The sequence below is a fragment of the Chelonia mydas genome, chromosome 2 (assembly GCF_015237465.2).
Source record: "Chelonia mydas isolate rCheMyd1 chromosome 2, rCheMyd1.pri.v2, whole genome shotgun sequence".
Taxonomy (NCBI): Eukaryota; Metazoa; Chordata; order Testudines; family Cheloniidae; genus Chelonia; species Chelonia mydas.
The window spans coordinates 165,911,943-165,928,648 of NC_057850.1; the positions used below are offsets into that span (position 1 = coordinate 165,911,943).

The 16,706-nt window shown below is 43.9% G+C and overlaps 1 protein-coding gene across 1 annotated transcript in view; it reads right to left on the bottom strand.

Annotated features, from left to right (window-relative positions):
* CNTNAP2 (contactin associated protein 2) overlaps nt 1-16,706 on the bottom strand; it is a 1,647,636-nt gene that overhangs the window by 19,719 nt on the left and 1,611,211 nt on the right. The window contains exon 22 of the mRNA XM_037889980.2: nt 8,684-8,914. Within this exon, the coding sequence (XP_037745908.1) occupies nt 8,684-8,914 (231 nt within the window). The remainder of the gene's footprint in view (nt 1-8,683; nt 8,915-16,706) is intronic.

A 16,706-nucleotide genomic window follows, 5' to 3' on the forward strand; every position in this document is an offset into this window, starting at 1 on the left:
CCACAATGCTGATATATTAGTCACATCATCCCTAGTGAAAGGATTAATGTAACACGATGAGTTAACCATGTTACATTATGTCCCTGTAGTGAAGCGATGACTCATCGGAGTGGCACCTCCTGCTGGTCATCTCAGGAATTAACTCTTTCCAGCCCAGCGCACCCTCTGCAGGCCAGTGTTTTGTCTGCCTTGGGCCCCGTGTCCCTCCTGGACCCCGGTCCCCTTTACCTCAGGGTTCTGCCCCAGCAGTACCCCCATACTCTGGGTCTCCCCTCCCAGGGGAACCCCTAACCCTTTAAACCCACCCTGCCTCAGTGGCTACTGATTGAGCTGGCCACAACTGTGGCTGCTTCCCCAATCAGCCTAGCCTTTCACAGCTGAAGCCCTCTCCAGGGCTGCTTTTAACTCTTGTTTTCCAGGAGTGGGGCAGCTGGCACACTACAGTCCCATATTCTTCATAGAAATATGCTTATGATATGAATATGGCATAAGTAAGATGTATTTTATGCAAGATGGGTGGGTCATGTGAGATCAATGGAAAGGTTATGATTTACTGAATATGATTATCCAATGTGTATGCATGTATCATTTCTATATCTGAAATTAGGTATATTAACTATGTAACAATTACAACTGTGTTTTCACCTGGGGAATGCCCACCAGACAGTATGCAAACAGCCTGGATGGGCCATTAGGGGGAAGTCTTTGAAGATGCTAATCTCCCTCCTTCCTGAGAAGTTTCCTGGGATGCTGCAGCGTAAGCTGATCATGTCACCTGGTACTGGACACCATCTTCGACTTCTCGTGTTTTTCCATTAAGACGGGGTGGGGGTCAAACTGGAAAACAAAGGATTCCTGCCATATGCAAATCTCATTTTAAGGCTGGGGAATTAGTTAATCTTGATTCTTCTCCAATGCCTCCCTGCCCAAGAAGGAAGACTGATGAAAACACCTGAAGGAACAACGGAGCTAAGCTGGGGCGGGGAGGGTCTGAACCTAAGTGAGAAAGGTCTAGCCTGTGAAAGGCATATCTGGAGATTTAAGCTGCAAGTTGTGCAGTTTACCTTCAAGAAACTCTGTAACCTGCATAAAACAACAGGACGGGGGAGCTGTGTATAACCTCCTCACATTGAGGGAGGGGGCGGATTTCATGATCTTATGTTGTATAGATCTCTATGCAGTGCAAGACAATATAATTTTGGGATTGCATCCCAAAGGACGTGTATATTTGCATGCGGGGCAATTCCCGAGCTGAGTCCTCCCACACAGAGCTGATCTCAGTGTCTGTGTATTTTTTTCCAGCTGGGCGTGTCCCTACCTGTGTGTGTGTGCTGGAGAAGGCTTGAGGGCCTGGCATAGCAGGACAGGGTGAGGGAGCGCAGACTAGTGGAAAGGGCAGGCTCAGTGGGACCCCAGTATATCAGATGGCACCCCAAAGGGGGGGTGGCAACCTGCCACAAACCACATGTAATTTTCCACATGGTATTGTGTCAAATGCTTTACTGACGTCCACATAGATTAGCTCTATTGCATTCCCCTTGTCTAAGAAATCAACTCTCTTATCAAAGACAGGTATCAGCCAGTCTGGCACGATCTACCTTTGGTAAACCCATGTTCCATTTATCTTTATGTCTTTAATTATTCTTTCCTTAATATTTGTTTTAAAGTGGGGTGCGGAATAGCTCAGTGGTTTGAGCATTGGCCTGCTAAACCCAGGGTTGTGAGTTCGATCCTTGAGGGGGCCATTTAGAGATCTGGGGCAAAAATTGGGGATTGGCCCTGCTTTGAGCAGGGGGTTGGACTAGATGACCTCCTGAGGTCCCTTCCAACCCTGATATTCTAGGATTCATTCATAAGTCAGCACTCAAAAGTCAGACTATAGTGGAGAATGACTTGTTGAATTTCACCACTACACCATCACCAGAAAGAGTCACCATGGCAACAGCGAAAGACTATGCATTATAAAAATACTCAGCAAGCTAAACAAGATAATGCTTTAAGATAAAGTTATTCAATAGTATGGCAAAGTGCCAGAAAGGGGGGTGAAGCAGCATTTTAACTCTGGCAATGGATCCAGAAGGAAATGGAAATTGTATTAATTTTAAATGTATGTGAATTCAGTGCCAAGTACAAGTGCAAGAGACTGAAGTCCTGTGTTTAGCACAGGCAATGGCAGAGCATGCCTCCCCACCAATATGTTGCAAACCTGACTCACAGGAATCACTTCTAGGCGCAAGAGGGTGATTTAGTCTCCAGGGCACATTCTAGTTTTGTCACTATGGCTGCAAAAATGAGAGATAATCAGTAATAGTTGTGGTATGGACACCTGCCTGCTTAGAAATGGATTGAGACCTAACTGTGGGCATCCAAGTTTGAAAACATTGTCTTAAGCTAATAAGCAGCACTTGTTTTTCACGGTAGCTCTGGGATTATATTGCTAGCACTATCAGGTGGTCTCATGTTATTTGACTGGTGAACCCCTGCTGCTCACTCCCCTCCTGAACATTACTCCTCAGGGAATTCCGTGCCAGAAAATTAAAAATTCTGCAAATTTTATTTGTCAATAAATAAATGTGGAGGCTCCAGTATTGCAGTGGGGAGCAGAGGCCACTGGCTGCACGGAGGTGGGAGATCACCCTGTAGCAATCCCTGGGGACATGGACTTGGTGGTGAGGCTTCACCCAACCCTGACACAGAACAAGGGCTGGGCCTGTCCCAGAAACACCGTGGGGTTCAGCTCCTCCGTGCCAGGTACACTAGATGTGGACAGGCAGACTCAGCCCAGCAGGATCCAAGTGTGGAGAGGCTTAGCGGTGGGCATCTGGGTATGAGGCGAGGGGTCTGGATGCACAGGGGTTGGGCAAATGGGAGATGGGTCTGACCTGGCACCTTCTGGAGTATCCTCAGCCCCATCCCTCCACAGTGATTTACTCTCCGCCAGCTGCTCTGGGTGCCCGAAATGATATGCCTGTGCTGCTGGGGTGGGGCATGTGACCGCTCATGCGGCTTCCCTTTGCTTTCCTGTTACAAAGTCATTTTTCTGCAGGGAAGCAAAGAAATCTGCAGTGGACATGAATTCTGTGTGCATGCAGTGGCGCAGAATTCCCCCAGGAATACAACATGCACACACATATCCCTGCAATGACACCAGTGATAGCACCCATCATAGTGTTCTTCTTGTCCCTCCAGGGGATCTCTGCTGGTAGGTAATGATTAGCATGATTCCTGTAGCACTGGCAGGACACAGAGTCAGAAAGGGAGCTACTTCCTGCAATATCCATCCATCTTGAATTATTTTTGGAGCAACATCTGTTTTAGCACAGTTAACTAACCAGTGTGATCTATTCTTTTACATGAGACCTTACCCAAGGTCTAGCAACAATACAGATGTACAGTAGCTTAATTTCAATGGGATCTGTGCTCAGCACCTCTGGTAATTTTATGCCACTGATTTAGGAACCTATGTATGGATTTATGAGTCTAAGTTTGGGGACCCAGGTTAGAAGGTTTTGGCTTCAGTCATCCTGCACCAAGCTTTTGACATTGCTGGATCTAAAGTGCAACTAAACTGTGTGGGTGGAAATCATAATACATCTGAATAGATGTATCTGAAGGCTACCTAGCAACCACAGAGGCGGTTACTGTTCAGTTACTTCACAAGACATGTTCTTTGCAGCCATTTCAGTGTGAGAGGGTGGGAGCTGACTATATTCCAGCTGCCTTTCCCTTTAGCACAGCAGGAGTTAAATCTGCGACTTTCAAAGGGCCATTGTCATTGCCCTCCTATCCAATTTAGTGCCTAAGGAAATTTACACTAAGAATTGAAGTACATCTTCCAGTTCTGGAACCAAAGGGTGGTCTTATTTCATTTCACCTCTAATTTTTCATGTACTTTCCCCACACACTTCACACTAGAAAAGCTTTTGGTATGCAAATTTTGGATGGTTTGGGAATTCTCGCACACTAAAAATCTCCAGTGTGCAAACTACCAACTTGCTAAAGTAAGTGGCATTAGAAACAAATGTGTTGTTCATGTACCATTCATTAATATCACGTGTGTGAGTCCAAAGTCATATTGTCTACAGTACGGTCAGATTGGCAGTGACCTTGGGGGTTTTTCACCTTTCTCTACAGTCTGTGGGTGCGGGTCCCTTACAAGGACTATCTGGGTATTTCTCACTTAATCATTTCCATGCCACTGCCGGAGCCTCGGGCATTGGAGCACCTCAGTCAGGAGTGCTGGGTGGGGGGTCAGGGAGGACTGCAGGTGGAAGGGGTGGGAAGGGGCCCCCACTTGCTCTGGCCCGGGGCCCCTACAAACCCCTAATCCACCTCTGAGCTTAGTGTGTGGGTGCTGGGTGGTGTTTGTGGTGGTGGTGTTTGTGGCTTGTGATATACAGGAATTCAGACTAGATGATCTGATGTTCCCTTCTGGCCTTAAACTCTATGACTATCTTTTCTTGGAGTGAAACAGTCAACTTCTTTAGACCAGCAGAGATCCTGTACAAGGACGAAGTTGTTCTTAATTAACATTGATGGAGGGATGGGGGTATCACTGCACCCACCTCCCTCACCTCACTTCATGTCTTTGACAGTGAAACTACACTAGTTCCCCTGTATGAAGGGGATCCAAGAGAGAGGGTACCTGTCCTGCACCACGGTGGAGTGAAGTATATGTCAGGCATCACTCAACGACCTTTCATTCCTGTCACTGTGACACTACATTCTACTCACTGTGGAATTGTTAGGGCTTCACTTTGTTTCTCCCCTTTGTATGTAGCAGTTATTTACCAGAGAGGTGTAGAGTGATTTTAACCACCCCCTCTACTCTCACTGAGTAGTGGAAGAGAAATGAGGAGAAATCCCTGGCTCCCAATCTTGATGTTGCTGCTCCACACTGCGAATGAGGCTGGGCCCCCTTTCATGCCAGCTTCCAACTGAATGTGTTAAGAAAAGCCCTGCCATTACTTCTGAGTGGACAATGAGGGACTCTTGCCAGGTTTGTCCTTCTTCAGCTATGACAAAACTCCATGTGTAGTGAACTTCTTTGTAGGAAAAAATTTCTTTAGTTATAGTAGTCCAACTGCACTAGTTTATTTTCAATAAGTTAAAGTGGGGCAGGGCCCTTTTATTTAAAAAGCATAGGAAGGTGATTTTGTAAGTACACTAGACTGAAATAGGGGCATGAGGCATAATCTTCAGGCACCAATTTATTGGATGATTTCAGAGAAGATGAGCAACAGGCTAAGAGATCTTATGAGGAACAATTAATAAAAATAATAGCGTTATGCTCCCCTCTTACATGGTACAAGGGGAAGGAGATGGGCTGAAATGTTACAAAAAGTTGGCTGTATGGAGGGCATGTGTCATATGATAGTTCTCTCTATATGGTTATATCTGTACCATGAAGCTGCCAACACCCCACTGGCTGGATTGGGGATCCACAATGTTGGAGGGTGTGACGCATGGCCAGAAAGGGTTAAAACATCCTGCAAAATAAGTGTCTCAAATTCAACTCTTAAAGACAGGTGGGGAGATAATGTTTGTGTTTTTGTGTATTTACATATGTCTGGGTAGTAGTCAACAATGTAATCGATGGTCCCTGTCTATGCTGTATTCTGATAATTCAAAGATCAAAAGAACAGCCTAGCATTTAAATGAAGTGTGAACACGGATATCTTTGTATTCATCTCTCTTAGAAATGTATAGCAAATCATTGGTGAATGGTGGAGGAACAGGCGATTGTCGTATGTTAATTTGTATAGCTAAGTACTGGTGATAGACTGCCTTATGTTAATCTGTCTGAATAATTAACAATGATGCTTAGGAAATAAGGGCCTATTATTCCCCGAGGGGCTCAGACTTGTCAAAGGAGACCTGAAATTGTATTAAAGATCCTTGGAACCTGATCCTTTTTTATCTCAGATCTGCTTAAGCTTCATCAGGGGAAGTTTCAGTCGCAAGATGAGATCCCAATTAAGCTGCTACACCCTGGATATGATATTGGACTATAACCTATGAACTAAATTCTAAAAACTCTTTGCAACTACAAAGCTCACCATCTCTGCTATGAATCTGAACCTCAGGAACTGATCTCATGTCTGTATGTATATTGATCTTTTAACCATACTCTCCCTTTTCTTTTTTAAAAAAGTTTAGTTTAGTTAATAAGAATTGGCTGTATGCGTGTATTTGGGTAAGATCTGGAATATTCAATAACTTGGGGGGTAATGTGTCTGATCCTTTGGGATTGGTAGAACCTTTTCTTTTATATGATGAAATAAGATTCTCAGAAATCTTCATCATATTTGACTTGGATACCTGGATGGAGGTCTGAGGCTGGGTTACTTCAAGGGAATGGTGTTTGTAACCGGGCAATGACTCACTGGCGGCGCCTCCTGCTGGTCGTGTCAGGGAATTAGCATTCCAGCCTCTGGAATGCCCTCTTCAGGCAAGTATCTCGCCTTGCTGCTGGCTCCTGTGTCCCTCCCAGGACCCCAGTGCCCCTTTCACTGGGTGCTGTCCCTGGCGGTACCCCACAGTTCTGGGTCTCCCCCTCTCAGGGGAACCCCCCACTCACTATTCCTACCTTGCCTCAGTGGTAGGCTCCTACCAGTCACCAGCTAGCCCCTGCTCCCTAGGGCAGATTGCAGTACGAGCCATTCATCACAGGCAAGGCTGGGTTTGGACCTGCTGCCTCTGCCTACCCATGGCTGCTCCTGCAACCCCCATTCCTAATAGGCCTTCCCAGGCCTGCAGACTAGGGCTTTCCTAGGCCAGAGCTCCCTAGCGCCCTTGGCCTTTCCCCAGCCCTGCTCCAAACTAGGTCCTCTATTCCAGTCTCTACAGCCAGGTTCCTCCCTCTCAGAGCTAGAGAGAGAGTGTTCTTCTGCTCCTGGCTTCCCTGGCTTTTATAAGGCCCGCTGGGTCTGTTTGGGGCATGGCCCGCAGCTGCGGCTGCTCTGCCAATCAGCCCAGCTCTTCCCCTGCCCCAGCCCTTTCCCAGGGCTATCTTAAATCCCTCTGCGTCCGAGCGGGTGTCCACCCCGCTACAGTGTTGTTTGGCCTTCTGAATAACCAGTAAGGTATAATAGATAAGCTGTTTATTACTAGCTTGGTAAATCTAAATATTGAATTATCCACCAGCTTTGGGGAGTGTCTGCCCCATTCTTTGCAGTTCACCCTAATTGGATAACCTCAGCTGGCCCCCATTGGGACCCCGGTCACAGAGGGTGAAGGGTGGGACATCCTCCCTCCTTTCTCATCCCTGGGGAAATCTGTTCAGAAGTTAATATAGCCTCATACAACCCCCCTTCCTTGACAGAAGAAAAATTCAAAGTAAACTCAGCAAAGAGATCCGTAGAATTTCCCAGTCCCCACAGACTTTTCCTGCAAGGAGCCATGACGTGAGCCTATGGTTCTTTGAAGTTGGTATACTTACTATGGCCTGACACTCAGACTGACAGATGGATAAAGCCACAAACCAATCGATCAAGAGAGATAATTAGGTATAAAAACACTCGGGACCTGATTCTGATCTCACCTACACTGGCTTGACCTCAGTGTAACTCCAATAACTTGAACAGCATAACTCGTGATTTACACTGGTGTAAGTGAAATCAGAATTAAGTTTGCAGCACTGGGCAGACGTCAATATAGGTTTGGTTTGCATAAGTCTGAAGGGAATGGAATAAACAAATTTGTTTAATATTTTATCTGAAGCCTGGGAAGCTGAAAGATAAACCACTTATTCTAAAATCAGGCGCACTGTGTACTTTCCAAGGCTGCTGGTAACAGCCAGTCAGAGAGCAGGATGGACCTGCTAGGATCAGCAAATTGTTTTGGTTTCCCAGCATTTTCAGCCTGAGATGAATGTGGTGCTGGCTAATGGGATTTCTCATTAAAAATGGCCTAGGGAAAGCAGACACTGCAAGGGTAGAAAACAAATTTGCAGTTTAGAAACATTTGCTCTTAAAATTAGATACTTTTTGGATGGGGCTGCACAATAGAATGTATTCATTTATCAGCACAAAACCAGTGCTGTGAACAACATATTTGTCAATACTTGCACGTAATATAACCAGTACTCCATGGAAAGTGGGACCACAACAGCTAGTTTTAGGCTCATGATCTAAACACTACAAGATTTACGCAGAACAGAACATGAATAGAAATGTTTTAAGGACTGCTATAATGCCATTCAAATTTAACATCCATCTGCAGTGTTATGAGGCCAAAGACTCACTTTGCTGGTATATAAGAATCAGAAAGCAAAACGAGCATGAAGCAGACCAACGAAGCTTCATTGTCTAACGTGATTAAAATGCAAAAAACCAAACAAACAGCACAAATATACATATGAAATGTGTATTGTAGAGAATGTATATGCTGGATGCAATGAAGGATGCGTTCTTTCTCACCTGAACTGATAATGTAAGGATGCTAGAGAGAAAGACAGACATGCAAATATGTACTCCTGCCTACCACAGGGCACATCCATTAATATTTCTTCACACCTTACTCATGAATTTAAAGCCAATGATAAATCCCTTCCTTTTTTGTTCTGATTTTGCATCCCTCATTATAGTCATTGTTCTACCTTTGTAAAATTCATCCAGTATAGATTTTTCCATTTAGTTTTAAATGCTCAACTGCTTTTCCTTGCAGTCAGTCCACCCTTTACCTGAATCTAAATGCCAGGGGTCAGTGGCAGCAGACATTGGTGGGATGGTCAGTGGAGATGCTCCGCAGTTGGATTCCACTAGCTCCCCTTGAACGTGGACGTGAGAGGAGGTGTTGGTAGGTCTCAGGGCTGCCTTGAGTGGGGCAATCTGGTTGAACTGCACTCTAGACAGGCAGCCAGTGAATCCTGGTGTGTTGTATTGATAGATATCTTGATCGATCTTCCCAGTTTCTAAGACAGAGAGAGAATAGACTCGTCAGCGCAACTGACCAGGTTGGAAACAATGCAGCTCAACAGGCGTGGTTTTAAATACCCATTCTCAGGAAAGCCCCCACATTTCAGACCTTGCTAGGTTTCTCTACCCTGCAGTACTGATTAAAGTGGGAATCTTCAGGCTTTGACGTCACTTGGCGACACAACTGCTCTAACGTTAAAATGAGAAAGACGAGTGGGAGGGATCAACACAAGGTGCAAAAAACTCTTCTCCAAATAAAAAATGAAAACAAAGGAATAGCTCTGAGGACTCTTCCAGTCAGTTTCTCTTTTCACTCATGTGAAACTGCTGCTGTGACTGTTTCCTTTCATTCATTCTGGCCTGTCTCTCTTCAGCTCCTCCTTTGACAGCCCCCCACAGACAGCATTGTTACACATTTATATTTACCATTAATTGTCAGTGCTTTCTGTGCTTCTCTTCCCATTTGCTTTTTAGAAAGATCAAGAGCTCCCTTGGTCTAAGGTGGGAAATATCCTCTCTAGTTCCTCCCTGTCATTAGGAATTTTGAAAAAGCTGCATGAATGCATCTGCCAGGAGACAGCAAATTCTCCACACTGTTGTTAAAGACTCAAAGAAAGCTATATGTTCTCACACACTCACCCTTGCCCCAGAGTTTACATCCACTAAAGGCATTTTGGAAGTCAGACATATTACATCCTGCTGCTGTGGATTAATATACAAGATGTTAAGATGAATTTGTGCACAGATTGTAAAACTCCATTAGGTCCTCTTGACCGTCCTACTTCCAAAAGATTTGGTAAAAAACCCTAAAACAATACCTACAAAACATTTAGCACATGCCCTTCATTTCTGCCAGAACCTGCTTTTTAGGTAAGAGCGACTCTTCACAGTACATAAGGGCTGTAGTAACAATATTGGTATTCTGTATCAGTTGTCTGCATTAGAGAGTAGATTAACATTACAAGCCATTACTACAACTCCAAACACTCCATTTTCATTGCAGGGAAGAATTCAACTTAATTTTCTTCTTGATCATGCAGAGAAATAAAAATGAAACATGACAGAATGATGTTTGTGCTGCATTAAAATGGTTTAATCTGGAGCCATTGCGAGAGTGGTCATATGCGCCTTTCAGAGTCAATTTATTTTTTCTGGGGTCTCATTGCCTGGGTCACCAGTGACTAGGATTGAAATTCTGGCCTCAGTGAGGTCAGTGGCAAAACTCTTATTGACTTCAGTGGCGTAGGATTTTATTTGTAGGGATGGAGAAAAGGAAACACCTCAGGTTGCTCATCAGCAACCATTTCAGACAATTAAAGAACAGTGTTAACATGTCCAATAAAGGAGTCAGTTAGAGATAGCATAAGACAATATATATATAAAGCAGGCAAGAAAAAGAAAATAAAACAATTCCCCCCCCAACCCCCCAAATAGGGATCATATTCAGTTCTCCCAGCTGTGTGAAACATTTGCAACAAAACCCAAACCACATGAAACATCTGGGTCTGAGCTTTGCTACTCACTTCAATTTTAGAACAGCACAACAAGGCTCTGATCCCTGACTGGACCCTGTAGGTGCTACTGTAATACAAATAATAAATATTAATGCTACCTCTAATATTCATAATGATGTTGCATCAAAACGAGTGTGATTTACAGTTTCTCTTCGTTTCAGTGTTATACCTAGGGAGAATGTGGCAGTTTCAGTTTGAGATTCTGAGTGCAGATGGAATGGGGTTGGAATGACTGAAGGGAGAATATGGATCAAAACTGAACAGCCTTGTGAACCAACTGCATTTTGCACAGATCCAGTTTATACTTGTGTCTCTTTGATTTGGAATGATAAATAACAACAACAAGCATTATATATTTATATTGGTGTAGCCCTTAAAGGCCCAACAGTATTGGGATGCAAACACAAAGGCAGACAGAATACTTGTCCTGAAGAATTTATAAGCCAAGAGGGGTGAGCACAGAGATATGATAGCACATTCGCATTAGAGTCTTATATCCATTGGTACATGAACTGATTGGCCTTATCCTTCCCATTTTATCTTTTCCAACCCATCTGAAAGGTCCCTTCTTTCTCTGCCAATTCAAATCTAGCCTTTATTGGCAATACAGCTACTTTTAATGAGCTGTCACTGTACAGTGACTGTCATCTGTGACAAAATGGACATATGCTTAGAAGCAGGTTAAGGACTAGATTGAGCCAATTACAATAATTGTATTAGTGACCTGGCTCTTCCAGCCAGCCCTCCCATAAGAAAAATGCAAATGCAAGACACTACAAACCATTTGCAGTACCAGCATTATGTTTTCCAGTAATTTTGTTTTAAATAAAAAATACGTATTTTGTATGTAGCACTTAGAAGTTATCCCGAAGACAATGTTAGTGAATTTAAATTTATTACCTGTAAGCCCTATCACTCTTTCAAATAAACAAGATTCATACCTTCCCTGAATATTAAAGTGTCCCTCACTATAATACAATATTTCTTGAAATAGAACAGCTTACAGAATACATGTAATTTATTACTGGAAATCCTTGTTTCTGTAGGAAAAGGAATCAAGTTATATTGCAACCACTCCTCTACTTAAATTCTGTAACCATTATGTGATGAACAGTTTAAGAAATGCATCTTGTTCATATTTATATGGCTCCTGGAGAACTTAATCCAGTAACACCAAAAACATAATCTCACTTAAAATCTTAAATGAAATGATGCTGCTAAAAAGCTACTAAGATGATGAAGCAAATACATTTGTGCTGCATTAGCAGACTCAGTGACAGATATTGGCTCCAGTGAGCACTTAAAAATAATAAAACACTTTGCCAAAGACCTGCATTTTTGTTAAAAAAAAAATCCACAAATAACACAATGGTGCAAGATATCTCATAAATTTGTAATCGTCTCACATCACATCCACATTATAAGAAGAGGGATCAAACGAGCCTTTTTGTCCTATAACTATGCATAAGTTTTTCCTTTGCATGTCCCATGGGGCTCTCTGTCCTGATGTTCTCTGATGTTAGGCTATTGTACTTTGTCTCCCATCTCTATTAGAGTCTGTTATATAAATACATTCCTTTAAGAGTGTAACCATTATAAAATGAACTATGTTATCACTGCCATGACTAGATCCATTTCTTCCCCAGAACAAAAGAGATTTGCATTATTTTTAAAAAAGAAAAGAAATGCACAATGCAACTGTATTCCTTTTAAAAAAAACCCTTCAGGTGTTAAACTAGTACAAAGTCATACCAATTAATGTGACTAATTTTATCACTTTAGGGCCTGATTCTGCAGCCCTTACATTGGGAAGCACCGTACTACACAAGAAATCACAGTTATTTCAAGGGGACTGCTTATGGAAAGAGGTACAAGTACTAATCAGTGTGAGTTAAGTTTGACAGTCAGGACCTACATATCCCTGTGTGCCCGATCCTCCAGTCTATACCCTGTGAAACCAGTGGGAGTTTGGGCCTATCTTATGTATTAAGAGTGGAATTTTCAGAAGCCCCTACGTGATTTAGGTATAAAAGTCCATGGGAATTCAGTGGGACTTTTGTGCCTAAGTCACTTAGGGAGCTGCTGAAAAATCACATCCTAAAGGCATTTTTTGCTTCATCTGGCTAAGGCTATTTATTTATTTTCCTGTCATGTTTCCCTTCATATCCCTGAAAGCAAGAACTTTTTCACCTGGAAAACTGCAGATCTGGGATTGAGACCACAATTGCACAGCAGGTGGCCCAGACTGTAGCAAAATGCATGAATCCATTACAGTACACAAACCAATCACACTGACCCATTCACCAGAAATCTACACTGCTAGCTCCCTAGATTAAGGAATCAAAATGAAAAACAATTTAAAATCCCATAGATGGAGAGCCTTGTGGACTTCATTACACTTAGTAATTTTTGCATAGAGTGTCTCTCCTGTAATTAAAATGAGCAAAAATTAGTGAGGTTTTTTAAAAAAAAACAAAAAATATCAGCAAAATAGTGGAATTTAACCCTCAGTAATTTCTTTGGTTTTTACAATAATACTTGTGTGCAGCTGTCATAGAAACATGACAAGAGTGAAAATGGCACTGTTTCTATAGTGACCTAGGGTTCTGCTGTAAATTCAGAGGCTCTTCCCATCTAGGTGAATGAGGGATGAGTGTGCTTAATTTGTCTGGGCATTACAATGAGAGAAAACACCTTTAGCCCAAGTATTTTTGAAATAAGTTTTGCACTCTTTATTGTAGAGACCTTTCAATGAGAGACGAGGAAGCCTCTAAGCAACCAGAATGGGTAAAAAATAAAAATAAAAAAGCCCTGAGTCCATCTTGGTTTTGCCATGTTAGCAGATCATCTGCTGCAATTCAAATGTCAGAATTCCTTTTGGAGGATTAACAATTCAGATAGAAAAGCCACTGTAATGCAGTCATTTGGAAAGATTTCAGAATGATTCAACTCATTAAAATAAAAGATAAGATATACCCTCTGAGCGTGAGGTTAACTGTTTCTATACATTCCACTGCAATGAGCAACGAACATGCTTTTCTAAAAGGAAATTAGGCCATAAACTTAGGGTAGCCAACTTTGTAATTGCACAAAACTGAACACCCTTGTCCTGCCCCCTGACAGGAGGCCCCACCCCCCCACTCACTCTGGCCCCCCTCCCTCCGTCAATCGCTCTTCCCAAACCTCACTCACTCCCTGCCAGTGAAAAGTGGGGTGGGGGAGCGGGGGGAAGGCTCCGGGGTGGGGCCAGAAATGAAGGGTTCAGGGTGTGGGAGGGCGCTCTGGGCTGAGGCAGGGGGTTGGGGTGGAGCAGGGGGTGAGGCTCTGGCTGGGGGTGCGGGCTATGGGATGGGGCTGGGGATGAACAGTTTGGGGTACAGGAGGGTGCTCCGGGCTTCCAAGCGGTTTGAAGTGTGGGAGTGGGCTCAGGGCTGGGGCAGGGGGCTGAGATGCAGCAGGGGTGCAGGCTCCGGCTGGGGGCTTTGGGGTGGGGCTGGGGATGAGGGGTTTGGGGTGTAGGAAGGGGCTCAGGGCATGGAAGGGGGTTGGAGTGTGTGTGGGCGTGCAGGCTACAGGAGGGAGTTTGGGTGCAGGAGGGGGTTCTGACCTGGGGCAGGGGGTTCAGGGTGTGGGCTCTGGCTGGGCAGCACTTACCTCAGGTGGCTCCCGGCCAGCAGCACAGTGGGGCTTAAGGCAGGCTCCCAGGCAGAGGCATGCCTAGGTGGCACTGGAGGGTGCGCACTGCCTGCGCCTGCAGATGCCACCCCCCGTAGCTCCCGGTTCCTGGCCAATGGTGCTGGGGCAGCACGCGGAGCTTCCCTGATCGCCCCTGTGCCTAGAGGCTGGATATGCCAGCTGCTTCCGGGAGCAGCGCGGAGCCAGGGCAGACAGAGAGCCTGCCTTAGCCCCAGTGTGCTGCCAACTGGACTTTTAACAGCTCGGTCAGTGGTGCTGACTGGAGCTGCCAGGATCCCTTTTCTATTGAAAACTGGACACCTGGCAACCCTAACTTGTGAGAGCAAAGGCTTGTCTAGACCAGCCTAGACCTTAGTCTGCACCAACTGGCCTATGTGGACCTTGCTGGAGTGCACTAAAAGTTCCCCTCAGTGAGCATTAATGTAGCTCCTTTTCAAACAGTACTACATGACGCACACTAGGGAATTTTTAAAGTGCGCCAGCAGGGTCCACAGGAGACAGTTACTGTGCCAGATGCTGATGTGCATTAGAATTCACAACCCAGCTGGGGCAGACTCAGGCACCATATAGACAAGCCCTGAGTTGGAATTCACTGTCCTAACTGTCCACCATAAGACTAAGAACAACACACAGTATAGGATAAAGAAATTGTGTCTGGGGATCACAAAGGCACAAACAGACAGTACCATCAAAACAGTGGCTGCAGCCAAGCTATTTAGATGGTAAGCTCTCTGGGGCAGGGACTGTCTATTTTGTGCTCTGTTTGTACAGTGCCTAACACAATGGGATTCTGGTCCCTGACTGAGACTCCTAGACCTACAGCAATATAAGTGAAATAATAGCAATAATTGTTGGATTCAGGTTACTGTCAGTGCACATTTTTTAGAACACCAGGTGAAAGCAGATGCACTGACATTAGTATATGTCACCTGCCTGCAGTAACTAAATAACTTACCACACTTTAACTCCCTTAATTTTTACATTTATTTGCAGTATTTAAACTTCATGGGTGTTTGTAATGTCAATGGAAGAAACCACAGAAAAACAACACACATCTGGCTTCTGCAGACTTGTACAGGTCTCTGTGAGGCTAAGTCATATCCTTTTGATAGTAATACTTCCCACATGTATGGAACTCTCCATTCAAGAATCCTCAAACGCTTTATAAATATTTATGAACTAAGCCTCAATGCCACAGAGCAATATGTATTTATCCCATTCTACAGATGGGGAAACGGAGGCACAGAAATTAAGGCTAACATTTTCATAAATGGCCACTCATTTGAGTGCCTCAGTTTTTGAGTGCCCAACCTGAGCCACTATAAAAATCATACAGCTCCCACTGAAAAAAATATATGGCAGGTGCTCAAACACCTTTGAAAAAAATCAGATGTAAGCTGTTTCAAGTTGGAACCCAAAATCTGTTGTCCCTCTTTAAGGTTTGGCTCCTTCTGACTTGCCCAACATCAGATAGGGCTCTGTAGCACAGCCAGGAATAGAACCCAGCTCCAAGACTTGTGCCTTAGTCACAAGACTATCCTTTTGGCTTATTAGCCACTATGACTATTTTCTATACACAAAAAGCATAGGAATATTACCATGAAACGCAATACCTGCTCTGATCTTCTGCATAGCAAATCAAGATGCACTCCCCCTGAGTACAATCTGCTAAAGAGGGTCAGGGTGGTATCCACCAATTATGTTCCAGTAATAATGAAATACAATAGAACTCTTGAAGTACCTAGGACATAGAGATGTATAACAAATGAATGCACAATAGGATGCATACCACTTACCTATTTTAGGGTTTTGTATTGGTGCCCAATATTATATTATCTGAGTAGTTCTAAGGTCAAATATATTGGCAAACCAAGATCCTTAGTGGACTTGATGGAGTCTTTCGTACTTCTTTCTTTGGGAATAGGAAACTCTGCTTGGGGTAGTTTTTTAGGAGTAAGGGCTTGTCTACATTACCCGCTGGATCAACAGGCAGCAATCGATCCAGTGGGGGTCGATTTATCGCATCTAATCTAGATGCGATAAATCGACCGCCGAGTGTTCTCCCGTCGACTCCGGTACTCCACCAGGGCAAGAGGCGCAGGTGGAGTCGACGGGAGAGCGTCAGCTGTTGACTTACCGCAGTAAGTAGATCTAAGTACGTCGACTTCAAGTTGTGTAACTTAGATCGATCTCCCCCACAGTGTAGACCAAGCCTTAGAGAGGAGAGGAAGAAGTGATTGTTGTAAATAATCATTCTGGTTATGGTGGAAACATTTTTATCATGGAAAGTAGGTCTTGCAGCATGACCAGAAGTTTACTGAAATGTCTTATAACATGTATTCATTTAACTTCACGAATGCTATCTCCTACAAAAAGAAAACAAGAGGGCATTCAAGCTTTGTTTTAACTGTGCTAAAGAATAATCCAGCTGCTTGATTAGAGCATGATGGTTTATATTTAAATAGGCGAAAACTCGGATGTAGAAAAGTAGTAGTTTAGTTATTCTGGAAATATGACAGCCATACAAATAGCGAGGAAAGTTTGGTTTGCCACAGAATGATATTTCCAGCTATGAAGT